The 21,445-nt window shown below is 46.9% G+C and overlaps 1 protein-coding gene across 7 annotated transcripts in view; it reads right to left on the bottom strand.

Annotated features, from left to right (window-relative positions):
* ARHGEF2 (Rho/Rac guanine nucleotide exchange factor 2) overlaps nucleotides 1-21,445 on the bottom strand; it is a 210,371-nt gene that overhangs the window by 23,181 nt on the left and 165,745 nt on the right. For all 7 annotated transcript variants that reach the window (XM_063946869.1, XM_063946870.1, XM_063946872.1 and 4 more), the window contains 9 exons: nucleotides 9,642-9,709; nucleotides 9,470-9,533; nucleotides 2,629-2,761; nucleotides 2,273-2,382; nucleotides 2,009-2,155; nucleotides 1,598-1,848; nucleotides 1,051-1,176; nucleotides 802-919; nucleotides 170-418 (listed from right to left, as the gene is read on the bottom strand). In XM_063946869.1, the coding sequence (XP_063802939.1) occupies nucleotides 170-418; nucleotides 802-919; nucleotides 1,051-1,176; nucleotides 1,598-1,848; nucleotides 2,009-2,155; nucleotides 2,273-2,382; nucleotides 2,629-2,761; nucleotides 9,470-9,533; nucleotides 9,642-9,709 (1,266 nt within the window). The remainder of the gene's footprint in view (nucleotides 1-169; nucleotides 419-801; nucleotides 920-1,050; nucleotides 1,177-1,597; nucleotides 1,849-2,008; nucleotides 2,156-2,272; nucleotides 2,383-2,628; nucleotides 2,762-9,469; nucleotides 9,534-9,641; nucleotides 9,710-21,445) is intronic.

Genomic DNA, 21,445 nt, shown 5'->3' with positions numbered 1-21,445 from the left:
TAACCAGACCTTCTGTCCTCGAGGACGCCTATCTGACTACACTTCTGTCTGTCTAAGTTAGACAAAACAGCAAACACTTTTGCTAACTGCAGACACAGTTGTCTCCTCATTCCATTGTATCCATCAATGTGTAGAAAACATCAACGGTGCCAAATGACCTGACTGGTACCTTTGAAACGGCCGGCGGCGGTCTTCCACAAGAGGGAACCTTCATGAATTAGCTTCCGTCGCAGCAACTCTTCCTTGCCGAAGCAATAATCTCCCTGCACCATGGCAGCGGATTTGCTGTCCACCCGATGGTATACCTCCTGCAGGCGTAGGTTCTTCTCGTAGTTGTAGACTTCCTGGTCGATGGTTGAGATGAGTTCCTTCACAAGTGTCAGAGAGGCGGCCAGATCTTGATACTCCTCCTCATCACCTGTAGGAAGAGAGGCTTTTGAGACTCGATGTGGTCTCCTGTAATGACTGTGAAGACTAGACATACACTTTGGGGGTTATTCAGATCCCGGAGCATATGCGCAAGGATGTGCAAAGTACAGATAATCGGTACTTTCCGCATGTGCAGGACCCGTTCTGCATGTAAGCGAATGGGTCCTGCGATGTAGTACGCAGTCTGGCATCAGACTGTCAATCACTGAGGGCGGGGAGGGGGGCGGCTTCCAAGGAAGCAGCAGTGATAGCAACTCCAACCACATCTGAATAAGTCCCATTGTCTTAGTGACCGTCCATATGAAAGGCAGAGTAGATATGGTCTTCAGAAGAAGCATACATATGTCTGTTAATTCTGGACATTCAACCTACCTTTGGAGTTCTGCAGTATCCGGTCGATGAGGACTGGGTACTTTGTAATCCTCTGGGTGACAAGTAGAATACACTCCGGCACGCCATGCCTCCGGAGCAGCTGAGAGCGAGTCATTTTCTGTACAGCAAGGAAAGAAAGTCAATACCAGGAGGCACAGGAAGACAACCATCTGCCCCATCACCTACTATTCTTAGGCATGCCACCTCGTGACCATTCACAGTCTTGTGTGTTGGTCAAACAAAACTCACTCGTATCAGCTGCTGGAACTTCTTGTCTCGGGAGAACAGCTCCTTGTAGAGTTTCACCGCCTTCTGGTGCTGGCTGCAGAACTCTGTGTAGGTTTTCTTCATGTGTTCTGCGTTGGTCCCTGAAAACTGCAGAGCAAGCAAATTAATTACAGAGATACTGTCAAACTATAGTTACAGTTCATTCTACGGTATACAGTCAACAAGAAGGTCAGCTCCCAACTTCTCCTTGCGGAGCTTAGAAAATAGTGTCCAAATCACAGCCTTTAAGCCAACAAATCATGGTGTGAGAACAACACAGGACTGTGTCCCGCTTCACTGAGATCATTCCTAAAGATCATATGGCTCAAAAAAATATGTTCTAGATACCACAAAAGAATGGCTGTATATCCAACCTGAAAACCACGTAGACCTTTGCCCAAGCGGTTCATGGTCCGAGATTTTATGATCTCTAGGTGACAGCAAAGCGCTGTATGATTCTATTCCAGATGAGACTTCACTAGACATGTCTTACTCCACACAACTGGCCCAGGGTATGATGAGTAGGTACCTGGTTGATGAGGATATCACCCAACTTGTTAATGACAAAGTTCTTGTTGCTGTCACCAGCCAGCGAGTCCTTGCGCCTCTCCAGGAGCTGGATGAGGAAGCGGATATGAATGTCACTGAGCTCATCCACGCACGGGAACATCTTCTGGACCAGAGCAGGGTCCATCTGAAGGTCCTCGATCATCCCCTTCCGGAACATGTTCGTCATGATCTTCAGTGTGCGAACGTGGTGGACCTCTGTCTGGATTAGCTCTGGGAAGAGAGGCAACGGGGGTTATAGTAAAGCCCCATTTGCTACAAACCTAGGGATGACAACCATCCACAGACATTGTCTAAAACACTCTGGGCAGGACAACCCCCGCCCCCCCTCCACCCTGGGTCTTTTGGCCTGTTGAAGCCCCCCAACTCTTACCATATATAACATCCTGCCGTTTCATCACATCCTTCTTGTGCTGTTGTAGATAGTTATTGTCCACCGCCAAGCTCCATGAATCTGCCTCAAACTCCTTCTCATCCGTAGCAAAATCGCTCATCAGTTGGCTATAGATGACTTCAGCACCTTGCGAGATAAATGGTAAAATAAGGGTCTTGTATTACAACAGAGGACGCATTGTAAGTAGGACCTACACACCAATGTTTTGTATTGCCCACAAAGGACATGAGGTGACGTTCCTACCTTCATCGATAAGTGACTCCACGGATAGTGTTCTGTTCCTCATGTTGAGCGAGTCCGTGGACTGAGATAAGATCCTGCGTATTCCCAGTGGACTTTCATCGTTCAAATTACTACGTAAAAAGCGTGAATATCGTCAGAATACCTCAGCTCTATATAGAAGTGAGGTGGGCAAGGCTTACAATCTTGCTCTGGAGTAACCTTACCAATTGACATTACATTGGACCTTACAGGAAACAATGGACGCCATTTTGTTGGTTATAAAACATAAGTCTTAGACTAAAAATGTAGGCCGCATTTGTCGAAAGCTAGCTGGGGTGCCGTCTGGCTTAGTCCAGCTGCGTGAGCAGCGATCTTACCCTGCAATGTTTGTTGTGGAGACACTTTTGGAGAGAGACAAAGATGGCCGCCCCCGGCGGGAGCCCAGCAGTGAATGCCGGAGGCTGTCGGAAGGGTAGATTGCAGAGTTGGGTCTTTCCCTCAATGTAGTGGCTGCAAGACACAACAGTACATTACCAGTCACGGGTGACTCATGTACACATTTACAGTGGTCACTTAGAAATCCCGCTATGGTAAGAATGACAAACTTCAAAAGAAATAATTTATAAAATACAAGTGAGCGTCTCTAATTGCAGTTCCACCATATGTTGTTCCAGTCAGTTCCTGAAGGTGGCAGTAGAGATTCAAAAGTGTAATATGTTATTCTCAACAAAATTAACCCTTTAATAAAGTATAATCAGCTGATTGCTACGGTCATACCTACACTGTGCTGTACCGTACTGTCATACCTACACTGTGCTGTACCGTACTGTCATACCTACACTGTGCTGTACCGTACTGTCATACCTACACTGTGCTGTACCGTACCGTCATACCTAAACTGTGCTGTACTGTACTGTCATACCTACACTGTGCTGTATCGTACTGTCATACCTACACTGTGCTGTGCTGTCATACCTACACTGTGCTGTACTGTACTGTCATACCTACACTGTGCTGTACTGTACTGTCATACCTACACTGTGTTGTACTGTACTGTCATACCTACACTGTGTTGTACCGTACTGTCATACCTACACTGTGTTGTACCGTACTGTCATACTTACACTGTGTTGTACTGTACTGTCATACCTACACTGTGCTGTACTGTACTGTCATACCTACACTGTGTTGTACTGTACTGTCATACCTACACTGTGCTGTACTGTACTGTCATACCTACACTGTGTTGTACTGTACTGTCATACCTACACTGTGCTGTACTGTACTGTCATACCTACACTGTGCTGTACCGTACTGTCATACCTACACTGTGCTGTAACGTATTATAATACCTACGCTGTGCTGTCATACCTACACTGTGCTGTACTGTACTGTCATACCTACACTGTGCCATACTGTACTGTCATACCTACACTGTGCTGTACCGTACTGTCATACCTACACTGTGCTGTGCTGTACTGTACTGTCAAAACTACACTGTGCTGTACCGTACTGTCATACCTACACTGTGCTGTACTGTACTGTCATACCTACACTGTGCCATACTGTACTGTCATACCTACACTGTGCTGTACTGTACTGTCATACCTACACTGTGCTGTACCGTACTGTCATACCTACACTGTGCTGTACTGTACTGTCATACCTACACTGTGCTGTACCGTACTGTCATACCTACACTGTGCTGTACTGTACTATCATACCTACACTGTGCTGTACAGTACTGTCATACCTACACTGTGCTGTGATACCTACACTGTGCTGTACTGTACTGTCATACCTACACTGTGCCGTACCGTACTGTCATACCTACACATTGCTGTCATACCTACACTGTACAGTACCGTACTGTCATACCTACACTGTGCTGTACTGTACTGTCATACCTACACTGTGCCGTACCGTACTGTCATACCTACACTGTACCGTACCGTACTGTCATACCTACACTGTGCTGTACCGTACTGTCATACCTACACTGTGCTGTACCGTACTGTCATACCTACACTGTGTTGTACTGTACTGTCATACCTACACTGTGCTGTACCGTACTGTCATACCTACACTGTGCTGTACTGTCATACCTACACTGTGCTGTACTGTACTGTCATACCTACACTGTGCCGTACTGTACTGTCATACCTACACTGTGCTGTACTGTACTGTCATACCTACACTGTGTTGTACTGTTCTGTCATACCTACACTGTGCTGTACCGTACTGTCATACCTACACTGTATTGTACAGTACTGTCATACCTACACTGTGCCGTACTGTACTGTCATACCTACACTGTGCCGTACTGTACTGTCATACCTACACTGTGCTGTACTGTACTGTCATACCTACACTGTGCTGTACTGTACTGTCATACCTTCACTGTGCCATGCCGTCATACCCGCACTGTGCTATACCATACTGTTATACCTACACTGTGCTGTACCATCATACCTACACTGTACTGTACTGTCACACCTACACTGTGCTTTACCATCATACCTACACTGTACTGTACTGTCATACCTACACTGTGCTGTACCATCATACCTACACTGTGCTGTACTGTACTGTCATACCTACACTGTGCTGTACCGTACTGTCATACCTACACTGTGCTGTACTGTCATACCTACACTGTGCTGTACTGTCATACCTACACTGTACTGTACTGTACTGTACTGCCATACCTACACTGTACTGTGCTGCCTTACCTACACTGTGCTGTACCATACTGTCATACCTACACTGTGCTGTACAATACTGTCATACCTACACTGTACTGTACCATCATACCTACACTGTGCTGTTCCATCATACCTACACTGTGCTGTACTGTACTGTCATACCTACACTGTGCTGTACCGTACTGTCATACCTACACTGTGCTGTATCGTACTGTCATACCTACACTGTGCTGTACCATCATACCTACACTGTGCTGTACTGTAATGTCATACCTACACTGTGCTGTATCGTACGGTCATACCTACACTGTGCTGTACTGTCATACCTACACTGTGCTGTACTGTACTGTCATACCTTCACTGTGCCATGCCGTCATACCCGCACTGTGCTATACCATACTGTCATACCTACACTGCTGTACCATCATACCTACACTGTACTGTACTGTCATACCTACACTGTGCTGTACCTTACTGTCATACCTACACTGTACTGTACTGTACTGTACTGCCATACCTACACTGTACTGTACCATCATACCTACACTGTGCTGTACTGTACTCATACTTACACTGTGCTGTACTGTACTGTCATACCTACACTGTGCTGTACCGTACTGTCATACCTACACTGTACTGTATCGTACTGTCATACCTACACTGTGCTGTACTGTACCATCATACCTACACTGTGCTGTACTGTACTCATACCTACACTGTGCTGTACTGTACTGTCATACCTACACTGTGCTGTACCGTACTGTCATACCTTCACTGTGCTGTATCGTACTGTCATACCTACACTGTGCTGTACTGTACTGTCATACCTACACTGTGCTGTACCATCATACCTACACTGTGCTGTACCATCATACCTACACTGTACTGTACTGTAATACCTACATTGTGTTGTACCGTACTGTCATACCTACACTGTGCTGTACTGTACTGTAATACCTACACTGTGCTGTACCGTACTGTCATACCTACACTGTACTGTACCATCATACCTACACTGTGCTGTACCATCATACCTACACTGTGCTGTACTGTCATATGTACACTGTGCTGTACCATCATACCTACACTGTACTGTACTGTCATACCAACACTGTGCTGTACCATACTGTCATACCTACACTGTGTTGTACCATCATACCTACACTGTGCTGTACTGTCATACCTACACTGTGCTGTACCATCATACCTACACTGTACTGTACTGTAATACCTACACTGTGTTGTACCGTACTGTCATATCTACACTGTGCTGTACCGTACTGTCATACCTACACTGTGATGTACCATCATACCTACACTGTGCTGTGCTGTCATACCTACACTGTGCTGTACTGTACTGTAATACCTACACTGTGCTGTACCGTACTGTTATACCTACACTGTGATGTACCATCATACCTACACTGTGCTGTACTGTCATACCTACACTGTGCTGTACCATCATACCTACACTGTGCTGTACTATCATACCTACACTGTGCTGTACTGTCATACCTACACTGTGCTGTACCATCATACCTACACTGTGCTGTACCATCATACCTACACTGTGCTGTATTGTCATACCTACACTGTGCTGTACTGTCATACCTACACTGTGCTGTACCATCATACCTAAACTGTGCTGTACCATCATACCTACACTGTGCTGTACTGTCATACCTACACTGTGCTGTACTGTCATACCTACACTGTGCTGTACCATCATACCTACACTGTACTGTACTGTAATACCTACACTGTGCTGTACTGTCATACCTACACTGTGCTGTACTGTCATACCTACACTGTGCTGTACTGTCATACCTACACTGTGCTGTACCATCATACCTACACTGTACTGTACTGTAATACCTACACTGTGTTGTACCGTACTGTCATACCTACACTGTGCTGTACCGTACTGTCATACCTACACTGTGATGTACCATCATACCTACACTGTGCTGTACTGTCATACCTACACTGTGCTGTGCTGTCATACCTACACTGTGCTGTACCATCATACCTACACTGTGCTGTACCATCATACCTACACTGTGCTGTATTGTCATACCTACACTGTGCTGTACTGTCATACCTACACTGTGCTGTACCATCATACCTACACTGTGCTGTACCATCATACCTACACTGTGCTGTATTGTCATACCTACACTGTGCTGTACTGTCATACCTACACTGTGCTGTACCATCATACCTACACTGTGCTGTACCATCATACCTACACTGTGCTGTATTGTCATACCTACACTGTGCTGTACTGTCATACCTACACTGTGCTGTACCATCATACCTAAACTGTGCTGTACCATCATACCTACACTGTGCTGTACTGTCATACCTACACTGTGCTGTACTGTCATACCTACACTGTGCTGTACCATCATACCTACACTGTACTGTACTGTAATACCTACACTGTGTTGTACCGTACTGTCATACCTACACTGTGCTGTACCGTACTGTCATACCTACACTGTGATGTACCATCATACCTACACTGTGCTGTACTGTCATACCTACACTGTGCTGTGCTGTCATACCTACACTGTGCTGTACTGTACTGTAATACCTACACTGTGCTGTACCGTACTGTCATACCTACACTGTGATGTACCATCATACCTACACTGTGCTGTACTGTCATACCTACACTGTGCTGTACCATCATACCTACACTGTGCTGTACTGTCATACCTACACTGTGCTGTACCATCATACCTACACTGTACTGTACTGTAATACCTACACTGTGTTGTACCGTACTGTAATACCTACACTGTGCTGTACCGTACTGTCATACCTACACTGTGATGTACCATCATACCTACACTGTGCTGTACTGTCATACCTACACTGTGCTGTACCATCATATCTACACTGTGCTGTACTATCATACCTACACTGTGCTGTACTGTCATACCTACACTGTGCTGTACCATCATACCTACACTGTGCTGTACCATCATACCTACACTGTGCTGTATTGTCATACCTACACTGTGCTGTACTGTCATACCTACACTGTGCTGTACCATCATACCTACACTGTACTGTACCATCATACCTACACTGTGCTGTACCATCATACCTACACTGTGCTGTACCATTATACCTACACTGTGCTGTACTGTACTGTCATACCTACACTGTGCTGTACCATCATACCTACACTGTGCTGTACTGTCATACCTACACTGTGCTGTACCATCATACCTACACTGTGCTGTACCATCATACCTACACTGTGCTGTACTGTCATACCTACACTGTGCTGTACTGTCATACCTACACTGTGCTGTACTGTCATACCTACACTGTGCTGTACTGTCATACCTACACTGTGCTGTACCATCATACCTACACTGTACTGTACTGTACTGTACTGTCATACCTACACTGTGCTGTACCATCATACCTACACTGTGCTATACCATACTATCATACCTATACTGTGCTGTACCATCATACCTACACTGTGCTGTACTGTCATACCTACACTGTGCTGTACCATCATACCTACACTGTGCTGTACTGTCATACCTTCACTGTGCCATGCCGTCATACCTACACTGTGCTGTACCATCATACCTACACTGTATTGTACTGTCATACGTACACTGTGCTGTACTTTACTGTCAAACCTTCACTGTGCTGTACCATCATACCTATACTGTGCTGAACCATCATACCTACACTGTGCTGTACTGTACTGTCATACCTTCACTGTGCCATACTGTACTGTCATACCTACAGTGTGCCATGCCGTCATACCTGCACTGTGCTATACCATGCTATTGATATCATACCTACACTGTGCTATGCCGTACTGTCATACTTACAGTGTGCTGAACTGTGCTGTCATACCTACACTGTGCTGCAACACGCCGTCATAACTACACTGTCTCGTGCTGCCATACCTATGCTGTGCAACCATAACTACAGTGTGATGTGCTGTCATACCTACAGTGTGCTGTACCGTGCAGTCATACACACACTGTGCTGTGCCACGCCGTCATAACTACACTGTGCTGTGACGTCATACCTGTGCTATGCCGTCATACCTACGCTGTGTCGTGCCGCCATACCTACAGTGTGATGTGCCGTGCTGTCATGCCTACACTGTGCAGTGTCGTCCTACCTACACTGTGCCACCATACCTACACCGTGCCACCATACCTACACCGTGCCACCATACCTACACTGTGCCATGATGACATTCCTACACTGTGTTGTGCAGTCATACATACACCTATCCAGTTCCGCTCAGCTGTGATTACATTGACAAACACTGTGATAAAACGCAATATTTTAGCTATCCTGCCTCTTACGCTCTAACAATACTGATTTATTGTGATAAATTAATGACATTTCATTTTGATGTATTTGTTCTCTAAAAATAAACATCTGGCTACATCTGATGCACATGTAAATGAGGTAACAAATCGTATCAGACCCCTAATCCTGCGCTGGCCGCAATTACACTTACTTTTATTCCGCAAGGACACATTCTGTAGCGCAGAACTATTCTTCAGAAAAGCGGCTTTCTGTTGCTGGGAAAGGGAAGGGGAAAAGAAATAGGTGACGTGTATATTTATTCATTGATTGTTACCCCAACACCCACCACCCACCCCCTGTTATAAAGCATGCTGGGTACTTACCTTCTGCTTCACCTTAGTGCAGCTGGGCAGGGCGTCCTTGCAACGGTTGTGTATGGTAACACTGCAGGCTGGGGGGAGGAAACAGAACATAAATGGCTTTTCTCCAGTTCTCTGGCTTCATAAAGCAGACTGACGACCTCGTGCTAGTATAACGCTCCACAGTCTTCTAGATCTGTGAGAATTTTCTATATTGTTTACATTTTACATAGGACAGAGGTAGGAAATGTGGCTTCCAGATATTGTTGGACTACAAGTACCAGCACAACAGGTCAGCCTGTGACTTTTAGATGTACAACTGCTGTAGAGTCACCAATGTTCGGCTGATGCAGTCATCGCTTGCACACAGGGACACAAAATGGTGGTACTGGTAAAACACCTGCGCTACCAATGTACAAATGGCTGGGCCACAACCCTGAACGTTATCTATATCAGACATCTGTTCTACCGTAAGGAAAATCAGAACTCGCTCTCCAGTACGTTTATATCAGATAATCCAACTGGAAAACTTATGGTTTCCTTTATTCAGAAAATATCTTCAGGAAAATGGCTGACTATGGACTAAACAGTTCTTGCACCAGTGGTCACATATTCTATATCAGTGTACTAACTATTGTCTCAATGTATATGACCCCTTTTCAGTTTGAAGTGTCAGCTTCCCGCTATATACAGCTATTATTTCCTGGATTGTAGCATATTTTACACCCTTCCAGCTTGCGTCACAGAGCTTCCTGTGTGGCGGCCATTTTGTGGTTTGCTTAAACTACTGTCTGTGCACACCCAAAAACCAGGTAAACACACACGTGTGAAATTATTACATTCACTGGGAGATTACTTCTTCCCACCTCCAAGATTTTGCACGTTCTGCTCTCTATCTCTGGAACTCCCTCCCACTCCCCATCAGACTACTATCCACCTCTCTACAAAACTTCAAACGGGCTTTCAAAAAGGTGTTGCCCATAATAACTGATCAGATCAGGTCAGTTGAGGACATAAAATGAGGCTTTTGGTTCTAAATTCATTCTCAATTCTTCCCTGCAGCACAAAGTAATATGTACTTAATAATGCCAGCCCTGGCTATGACGCAAAAAGCTCCTTGTAAGGGCTGAATGCTAGTCCTGCCACACAAAATGGCTGCCCCCACACTGCTGCTGCCCACCTGAAAAGTGTCCCAAATTATCAGATATATTTTTTACACTATCATATTTATAATTAAAGTTAAGCACGCCCTGTCCCTTGGCGTTACTGAGTCACAAAACAAAACCTGTCTGCTCTCTGTAGTGGTTTACAGACAGGAAATTGTTTTGCAGCAGTTCCCGGTGGGATGCCCTCCTTTTCTCGGACTCCAAAAAAAAACCCGTATAGTCGCTGGCAGCAGGTGTGGGAGCTGTATGAACAGGGATGCGTTCTGATTTACAGGCCAAGAATCAAGTGTTGGTGGTTGGGCCCTAAGCACCTAGATTTTAATTTCAAAAATAATATTTCTTTAGGTAAAAATATTATATTATGTTAACTGTAATTTCAATTTATCTATTAATGTTTATGAGTAAAAAAAGTTTAATAAAAAAAGAGTAACCAACATATACTATAAATATATGGTATTATTGAATGACGGGTTAAACAAATCTTCTATACAGAGCTGGGTGTGGCGTACACACCTCAGGCACCACTCCGAAAGCACAGGGTTAACCTTTCATAGTTGTTTTAGGATAGGAACCTACTTCCTCATGTATAAATAGAGGCCGGAAACCCCTCCTTATGTGCGAGTCTAGTGCAGATCAGGCCCGAGCAGACACCCAGGCCCAGAACACTACAGACCCATCTCGGCTTCCAAAACTTAGATTTTATGAGGGGAAAAAGTGTTGCAACCTGAGGAACTGCAACAGGGGGTTATGGGGGATGATAAATCTGAATTATAGAGAGGAGGAAGGATACCAGGAACCGCCTCCCAGTGGAGGTGGGCGCCACATCATAACTGCTTTATAGAATGCACAGACTGGCAGAATCCCATGATTACTGTGGACCCGTCACCTTCACGCACCAGAGGCTGCCATTTTATGAGCTGAGCATGGGTACCCTGCCAAAGAACTAGTGGCACCACTGAGGCATGAGGCACAGAGTGGGCAGTGTTAAGCAGACATGTTGGAATTACACTCCATTAGGATGATTTATCTAATAAACAGGCGTTTATGACATGGACAATGGACACTGGAACATTAGATGGATGAGTATGAGGAGAAGAGGGGGAGGTGAGGGCACTCTGACAGAAACATGGCAACTATCAGGACTTGGGCCAGTCTGGGGTGCCCTGAGGGGAGATGACGTATGCCGAAACTGGAGGGCCGGTAATGAGATGGATGAGGCAGACGGGAAGATCTTCTCCTGTGACATCTTACAATAGGTCCATTGTGTGGAGTTTGGAACGGTTAGCTTACAGCGTCTGTGTCGCCCGAATCACGAGCTCTCAGCTGAGTGCAGTCAGCTCCAATAGACTCGGTCAACCCTGACCGTTCTTGAGGGCCAGAATGTGGGGGTTAGACATAGGGCCATGGGAACGGACCATTAGAACTTAAATATCTTTATTACACCTCATGAAGGTGACATAGACCCGTCCTAGGAGGCGCAATGTGGGGTCTGATGACTAAAGTGGATCAGTCATCACACATGAGAAACAGCTGCAACCATGATGGGCTGACAGACGTACCAGCTGTGCATGGTCTTTATGAATGGGACGCCCGAGGATGGCGCACTGGCTTACTGTGCTGCCCTCTACCTCTATCAGCGCATGGCTTTGCCGTGCTGGCTGCGAGTCGCTGACATGCTGTCTATGACCCAGTCTGATGGACGAAAAGTTTGGCTCACGGAAAAGACCAAATCCTAAGGAAGCCTGGAGCGCAGGCGGAATGTCTGCATTAGACGGTGACCATATACACTGTCAGATGCTATCCTGGTCCAACCTCCTACATCATATTATTATTATACAGTGCAACGGAACATGCTAGTGCTATATAAATAGATGTCAATAATGGTCTGCCCCATCTAAGATCGGATGGCCCTCTATTCTGTACAATTTGGGGTCAGCATCGTTAGGTCTGAAACTGTCTAGCTGGCCATCCAAACTGCAGCGGCTACGGGCGCCTGTAACTACTATCAGTTACTAGGGGATAAAACATGTGCGATTATATTGTTAGAGATTTTTAATTAACTCCAAATTAACAGGATCCAGAACGCTGTATGTCCTGCAGCACAGGGGTTATAGAGGATCCAGGACGCTGTATGTCCTGCGGACAGGAGCTATACAGAACCCAGAACGCTGTATGTCGTGCAGGACAGGGGCTATAAAGGATCCAGAATGCTGTATGTCGCGCAGGACAGGGGCTATAAAGGATCCAGAATGCTGTATGTCGTGCAGGACAGGGGCTATAAAGGATCCAGAATGCTGTATGTCGCGCAGGACAGGGGCTATAAAGGATCCAGAATGCTGTATGTCGTGCAGGACAGGGGCTATAAAGGATCCAGAACGCTGTATGTCCTGCAGGACAGGGGCTATAAAGGATCCAGAACGCTGTATGTCCTGCAGGACAGGGGCTATAAAGGATCCAGAATGCTGTATGTCGTGCAGGACAGGGGCTATACAGGATCCAGAATGCTGTATGTCCTGCAGGACAGGGGCTATAAAGGATCCAGAACGCTGTATGTCCTGCAGGACAGGGGCTATAAAGGATCCAGAATGCTGTATGTCGTGCAGGACAGGGGCTATACAGGATCCAGAATGCTGTATGTCCTGCAGGACAGGGGCTATAAAGAATCCAAAATGCTGTATGTCCTGCAGGACAGGGGCTATATAGGATCCAGAACGCTATATGTCCTGCAGGACAGGGGCTATAAAGGATCCACAACGCTGTCGTTCCTGCAGGACAGGGGCTATAAAGGATCCAGAATGCTGTATGTCGTGCAGGACAGGGGCTATACATGATCCAGAATGCTGCATGTCCTGCAGGTCAGGGGCTATAAAGTAGAGATGAGCGCCTGAAATTTTTCGGGTTTTGTGTTTTGGTTTTGGGTTCGGTTCCACGGCCGTGTTTTGGGTTCGACCGCGTTTTGGCAAAACCTCACCGAATTTTTTTTGTCGGATTCGGGTGTGTTTTGGATTCGGGTGTTTTTTTAAAAAAACACTAAAAAACAGCTTAAATCATAGAATTTGGGGGTCATTTTGATCCCATATTATTATTAACCTCAAAAACCATAATTTCCACTCATTTTCAGTCTATTCTGAATACCTCACACCTCACAATATTATTTTTAGTCCTAAAATTTGCACCAAGGTCGCTGGATGACTAAGCTAAGCGACACTAGTGGCCGACACAAACACCTGGCCCATCTAGGAGTGGCACTGCAGTGTCACGCAGGATGTCCCTTCCAAAAAACCCTCCCCAATCAGCACATGACGCAAAGAAAAAAAGAGGCGCAATGAGGTAGCTGACTGTGTGAGTAAGATAAGCGACCCTAGTGGCCGACACAAACACCGGGCCCATTTAGGAGTGGCACTGCAGTGTCACGCAGGATGTCCCTTCCAAAAAACCCTCCCCAATCAGCACATGACGCAAAGAAAAAAAGAGGCGCAATGAGGTAGCTGACTGTGTGAGTAAGATTAGCGACCCTAGTGGCCGACACAAACACCGGGCCCATTTAGGAGTGGCACTGCAGTGTCACGCAGGATGTCCCTTCCAAAAAACCCTCCCCAATCAGCACATGACGCAAAGAAAAAAAGAGGCGCAATGAGGTAGCTGACTGTGTGAGTAAGATTAGCGACCCTAGTGGCCGACACAAACACCGGGCCCATTTAGGAGTGGCACTGCAGTGTCACGCAGGATGTCCCTTCCAAAAAACCCTCCCCAATCAGCACATGACGCAAAGAAAAAAAGAGACGCAATGAGGTAGCTGACTGTTTGAGTAAGATTAGCGACCCTAGTGGCCGACACAAACACCGGGCCCATTTAGGAGTGGCACTGCAGTGTCACGCAGGATGTCCCTTCCAAAAAACCCTCCCCAATCAGCACATGACGCAAAGAAAAAAAGAGGCGCAATGAGGTAGCTGACTGTGTGAGTAAGATTAGCGACCCTAGTGGCCGACACAAACACCGGGCCCATTTAGGAGTGGCACTGCAGTGTCACGCAGGATGTCCCTTCCAAAAAACCCTCCCCAATCAGCACATGACGCAAAGAAAAAAAGAGGCGCAATGAGGTAGCTGACTGTGTGAGTAAGATAAGCGACCCTAGTGGCCGACACAAACACCGGGCCCATTTAGGAGTGGCACTGCAGTGTCACGCAGGATGTCCCTTCCAAAAAACCCTCCCCAATCAGCACATGACGCAAAGAAAAAAAGAGGCGCAATGAGGTAGCTGACTGTGTGAGTAAGATTAGCGACCCTAGTGGCCGACACAAACACCGGGCCCATTTAGGAGTGGCACTGCAGTGTCACGCAGGATGTCCCTTCCAAAAAAACCCTCCCCAATCAGCACATGACGCAAAGAAAAAAAGAGGCGCAATGAGGTAGCTGACTGTGTGAGTAAGATTAGCGACCCTAGTGGCCGACACAAACACCGGGCCCATTTAGGAGTGGCACTGCAGTGTCACGCAGGATGTCCCTTCCAAAAAACCCTCCCCAATCAGCACATGACGCAAAGAAAAAAAGAGACGCAATGAGGTAGCTGACTGTGTGAGTAAGATTAGCGACCCTAGTGGCCGACACAAACACCGGGCCCATTTAGGAGTGGCACTGCAGTGTCACGCAGGATGTCCCTTCCAAAAACCCCTCCCCAATCAGCACATGACGCAAAGAAAAAAAGAGGCGCAATGAGGTAGCTGACTGTGTGAGTAAGATTAGCGACCCTAGTGGCCGACACAAACACCGGGCCCATTTAGGAGTGGCACTGCAGTGTCACGCAGGATGTCCCTTCCAAAAAACCCTCCCCAATCAGCACATGACGCAAAGAAAAAAAGAGGCGCAATGAGGTAGCTGACTGTGTGAGTAAGATTAGCGACCCTAGTGGCCGACACAAACACCGGGCCCATTTAGGAGTGGCACTGCAGTGTCACGCAGGATGTCCCTTCCAAAAAACCCTCCCCAATCAGCACATGACGCAAAGAAAAAAAGAGGCGCAATGAGGTAGCTGACTGTGTGAGTAAGATTAGCGACCCTAGTGGCCGACACAAACACCGGGCCCATTTAGGAGTGGCACTGCAGTGTCACGCAGGATGTCCCTTCCAAAAAACCCTCCCCAATCAGCACATGACGCAAAGAAAAAAAGAGGCGCAATGAGGTAGCTGACTGTGTGAGTAAGATTAGCGACCCTAGTGGCCGACACAAACACCGGGCCCATTTAGGAGTGGCACTGCAGTGTCACGCAGGATGTCCCTTCCAAAAAACCCTCCCCAATCAGCACATGACGCAAAGAAAAAAAGAGGCGCAATGAGGTAGCTGACTGTGTGAGTAAGATTAGCGACCCTAGTGGCCGACACAAACACCGGGCCCATTTAGGAGTGGCACTGCAGTGTCACGCAGGATGTCCCTTCCAAAAAACCCTCCCCAAACAGCACATGACGCAAAGAAAAATAAAAGAAAAAAGAGGTGCAAGATGGAATTGTCCTTGGGCCCTCCCACCCACCCTTATGTTGTATAAACAAAACAGGACATGCACACTTTAACCAACCCATCATTTCAGTGACAGGGTCTGCCACACGACTGTGACTGATATGACGGGTTGGTTTGGACCCCCCCCCAAAAAAGAAGCAATTAATCTCTCCTTGCACAAACTGGCTCTACAGAGGCAAGATGTCCACCTCATCATCACCCTCCGATATATCACCGTGTACATCCCCCTCCTCACAGATTATCAATTCGTCCCCACTGGAATCCACCATCTCAGCTCCCTGTGTACTTTGTGGAGGCAATTGCTGCTGGTCAATGTCTCCGCGGAGGAATTGATTATAATTCATTTTAATGAACATCATCTTCTCCACATTTTCTGGATGTAACCTCGTACGCCGATTGCTGACAAGGTGAGCGGCGGCACTAAACACTCTTTCGGAGTACACACTTGTGGGAGGGCAACTTAGGTAGAATAAAGCCAGTTTGTGCAATGGCCTCCAAATTGCCTCTTTTTCCTGCCAGTATAAGTATGGACTGTGTGACGTGCCTACTTGGATGCGGTCACTCATATAATCCTCCACCATTCTTTCAATGGTGAGAGAATCATATGCAGTGACAGTAGACGACATGTCCGTAATCGTTGTCAGGTCCTTCAGTCCGGACCAGATGTCAGCATCAGCAGTCGCTCCAGACTGCCCTGCATCACCGCCAGCGGGTGGGCTCGGAATTCTGAGCCTTTTCCTCGCACCCCCAGTTGCGGGAGAATGTGAAGGAGGAGATGTTGACAGGTCGCGTTCCGCTTGACTTGACAATTTTCTCACCAGCAGGTCTTTCAACCCCAGCAGACTTGTGTCTGCCGGAAAGAGAGATCCAAGGTAGGCTTTAAATCTAGGATCGAGCACGGTGGCCAAAATGTAGTGCTCTGATTTCAACAGATTGACCACCCGTGAATCCTTGTTAAGCGAATTAAGGGCTCCATCCACAAGTCCCACATGCCTAGCGGAATCGCTCCGTGTTAGCTCCTCCTTCAATGTCTCCAGCTTCTTCTGCAAAAGCCTGATGAGGGGAATGACCTGACTCAGGCTGGCAGTGTCTGAACTGACTTCACGTGTGGCAAGTTCAAAGGGCATCAGAACCTTGCACAACGTTGAAATCATTCTCCACTGCGCTTGAGACAGGTGCATTCCACCTCCTATATCGTGCTCAATTGTATAGGCTTGAATGGCCTTTTGCTGCTCCTCCAACCTCTGAAGCATATAGAGGGTTGAATTCCACCTCGTTACCACTTCTTGCTTCAGATGATGGCAGGGCAGGTTCAGTAGTTTTTGGTGGTGCTCCAGTCTTCTGTACGTGGTGCCTGTACGCCGAAAGTGTCCCGCAATTTTTCTGGCCACCGACAGCATCTCTTGCACGCCCCTGTCGTTTTTTAAATAATTCTGCACCACCAAATTCAAGGTATGTGCAAAACATGGGACGTGCTGGAATTTGCCCATATTTAATGCACACACAATATTGCTGGCGTTGTCCGATGCCACAAATCCACAGGAGAGTCCAATTGGGGTAAGCCATTCCGCGATGATCTTCCTCAGTTGCCGTAAGAGGTTTTCAGCTGTGTGCGTATTCTGGAAAGCGGTGATACAAAGCGTAGCCTGCCTAGGAAAGAGTTGGCGTTTGCGAGATGCTGCTACTGGTGCCGCCGCTGCTGTTCTTGCGGCGGGAGTCCATACATCTACCCAGTGGGCTGTCACAGTCATATAGTCCTGACCCTGCCCTGCTCCACTTGTCCACATGTCCGTGGTTAAGTGGACATTGGGTACAACTGCATTTTTTAGGACACTGGTGAGTCTTTTTCTGACGTCCGTGTACATTCTCGGTATCGCCTGCCTAGAGAAGTGGAACCTAGATGGTATTTGGTAAAGGGGGCACACTGCCTCAATAAATTGTCTAGTTCCCTGTGAACTAACGGCGGATACCGGACGCACGTCTAACACCAACATATTTGTCAAGGCCTCAGTTATCCGCTTTGCAGCAGGATGACTGCTGTGATATTTCATCTTCCTCGCAAAGGACTGTTGAACAGTCAATTGCTTACTGGAAGTAGTACAAGTGGGCTTACGACTTCCCCTCTGGGATGACCATCGACTCCCAGCAGCAACAACAGCAGCGCCAGCAGCAGTAGGCGTTACACGCAAGGATGCATCGGAGGAATCCCAGGCAGGAGAGGACTCGTCAGAATTGCCAGTGACATTGCCTGCAGGACTATTGGCATTCCTGGGGAAGGAGGAAATTGACACTGAGGGAGTTGGTGGGGTGGTTTGCGTGAGCTTGGTTACAAGAGGAAGGGATTTACTGGTCAGTGGACTGCTTCCGCTGTCACCCAAAGTTTTTGAACTTGTCACTGACTTATTATGAATGCGCTGCAGGTGACGTATAAGGGAGGATGTTCCGAGGTGGTTAACGTCCTTACCCCTACTTATTACAGCTTGACAAAGGGAACACACGGCTTGACACCTGTTGTCCGCATTTCTGTTGAAATAGTTCCACACCGAAGAGCTGATTTTTTTGGTATTTTCACCAGGCATGTCAACGGCCATATTCCTCCCACGGACAACAGGTGTCTCCCCGGGTGCCTGACTTAAACAAACCACCTCACCATCAGAATCCTCCTGGTCAATTTCCTCCCCAGCGCCAGCAACACCCATATCCTCCTCATCCTGGTGTACTTCAACACTGACATCTTCAATCTGACTATCAGGAACTGGACTGCGGGTGCTCCTTCCAGCACTTGCAGGGGGCGTGCAAATGGTGGAAGGCGCATGCTCTTCACGTCCAGTGTTGGGAAGGTCAGGCATCGCAACCGACACAATTGGACTCTCCTTGTGGATTTGGGATTTCGAAGAACGCACAGTTCTTTGCGGTGCTACTGCTTTTGCCAGCTTGAGTCTTTTCATTTTTCTAGCGAGAGGCTGAGTGCCTCCATCCTCATGTGAAGCTGAACCACTAGCCATGAACATAGGCCAGGGCCTCAGCCGTTCCTTGCCACTCCGTGTGGTAAATGGCATATTGGCAAGTTTACGCTTCTCCTCCGACAATTTTATTTTAGGTTTTGGAGTCCTTTTTTTACTGATATTTGGTGTTTTGGATTTGACATGCTCTGTACTATGACATTGGGCATCGGCCTTGGCAGACGACGTTGCTGGCATTTCATCGTCTCGGCCATGACTAGTGGCAGCAGCTTCAGCACGAGGTGGAAGTGGATCTTGATCTTTCCCTAATTTTGGAACCTCAACATTTTTGTTCTCCATATTTTAATAGGCACAACTAAAAGGCACCTCAGGTAAACAATGGAGATGGATGGATACTAGTATACAATTATGGACGGACTGCCGAGTGCCGACACAGAGGTAGCTACAGACGTGAACTACCGTACTGTGTCTGCTGCTAATATAGACTGGTTGATAAAGAGATGTCGTAGTATGTATGTATGAAGAAGAAAGAAAAAAAAACCACGGGTAGGTGGTATACAATTATGGACGGACTGCCGAGTGCCGACACAGAGGTAGCCACAGCCGTGAACTACCGTACTGTACTGTGTCTGCTGCTAATATAGACTGGTTGATAAAGAGATGTAGTAGTATGTATGTATAAAGAAGAAAGAAAAAAAAACCACGGGTAGGTGGTATACAATTATGGACGGACTGCCGAGTGCCGACACAGAGGTAGCCACAGCCGTGAACTACCGTACTGTACTGTGTCTGCTGCTAATATAGACTGGTTGATAAAGAGATGTAGTAGTATGTATGTATAAAGAAGAAAGAAAAAAAAACCACGGGTAGGTGGTATACAATTATGGATGGACTGCCGAGTGCCGACACAGAGGTAGCTACAGCCGTGAACTACCGTACTGTGTCTGCTGCGACTGGATGATAAATAATGATATAAAAAATATATATATATCACTACTGCAGCCGGACAGGTATATATATTATATAATGACGGACCTGCTGGACACTGTCTGTCAGCAGAATGAGTTTTTTATAGAATAAAAAAAAAAAACACCACACAAGTGAAGTCACACGACGAGTGTTTAACTTTTTCAGGCAATCACAATATAGTATACTACTAACTATACTGGTGGTCAGTGTGGTCAGGTCACTGGTCAGTCACACTGGCAGTGGCACTCCTGCAGCAAAAGTGTGCACTGTTTAATTTTAATATAATATGTACTCCTGGCTCCTGCTATAACCTATAACTGGCACTGCAGTGCTCCCCAGTCTCCCCCACAATTATAAGCTGTGTGAGCTGAGCACAGTCAGATATATAATATATACATAGATGATGCAGCACACTGGGCTGAGCAGTGCACACAGATATGGTATGTGACTGTCTTGTACTCCTGGCTCCTGCTATAACCTATAACTGGCACTGCAGTGCTCCCCAGTCTCCCCCACAATTATAAGCTGTGTGAGCTGAGCACAGTCAGATATATAATATATACATAGATGATGCAGGCATGCAGCACACTGGGCTGAGCAGTGCACACAGATATGGTATGTGACTGAGTCACTGTGTGTACCGTTTTTTTCAGGCAGAGAACGGATATATTAAATAAAACAACTGCACTGCTGGTGGTCACTGTGGTCAGTCACTAAACTCTGCACTCTCTTCTACAGTATCAGCCTCAGGTCAATCTCTCTCTCTCTCTCCTAATCTAAATGGAGAGGACGCCAGCCACGTCCTCTCCCTATCAATCTCAATGCACGTGTGAAAATGGCGGCGACGCGCGGCTCCTTATATAGAATCCGAGTCTCGCGAGAATCCGACAGCGTCATGATGACGTTCGGGCACGCTCGGGTTAACCGAGCAAGGCGGGAAGATCCGAGTCGCTCGGACCCGTGAAAAAAAACATGAAGTTCGTGCGGGTTCGGATTCAGAGAAACCGAACCCGCTCATCTCTACTATAAAGGATCCAGAATTCTGTATGTCGTGCAGGACAGGGGCTATACAGGATCCAGAATGCAGTATGTCCTGCAGGACAAGGGCTATAAAGGATGCAGGACGCTGTATGTCCTGAAGGACAGGGGCTATAAAGGATCTAGAAGCTGTATGTCCTGCAGGACAGGGGCTGTAAAGGATCCAGAACGTTGTATATCC

The sequence above is a fragment of the Pseudophryne corroboree genome, chromosome 12, assembly GCF_028390025.1.
Source record: "Pseudophryne corroboree isolate aPseCor3 chromosome 12, aPseCor3.hap2, whole genome shotgun sequence".
Taxonomy (NCBI): Eukaryota; Metazoa; Chordata; class Amphibia; order Anura; family Myobatrachidae; genus Pseudophryne; species Pseudophryne corroboree.
The sequence above is the reverse complement of the archived record's forward strand: the minus strand, read 5'-3'. Positions and strand labels throughout refer to the sequence as shown.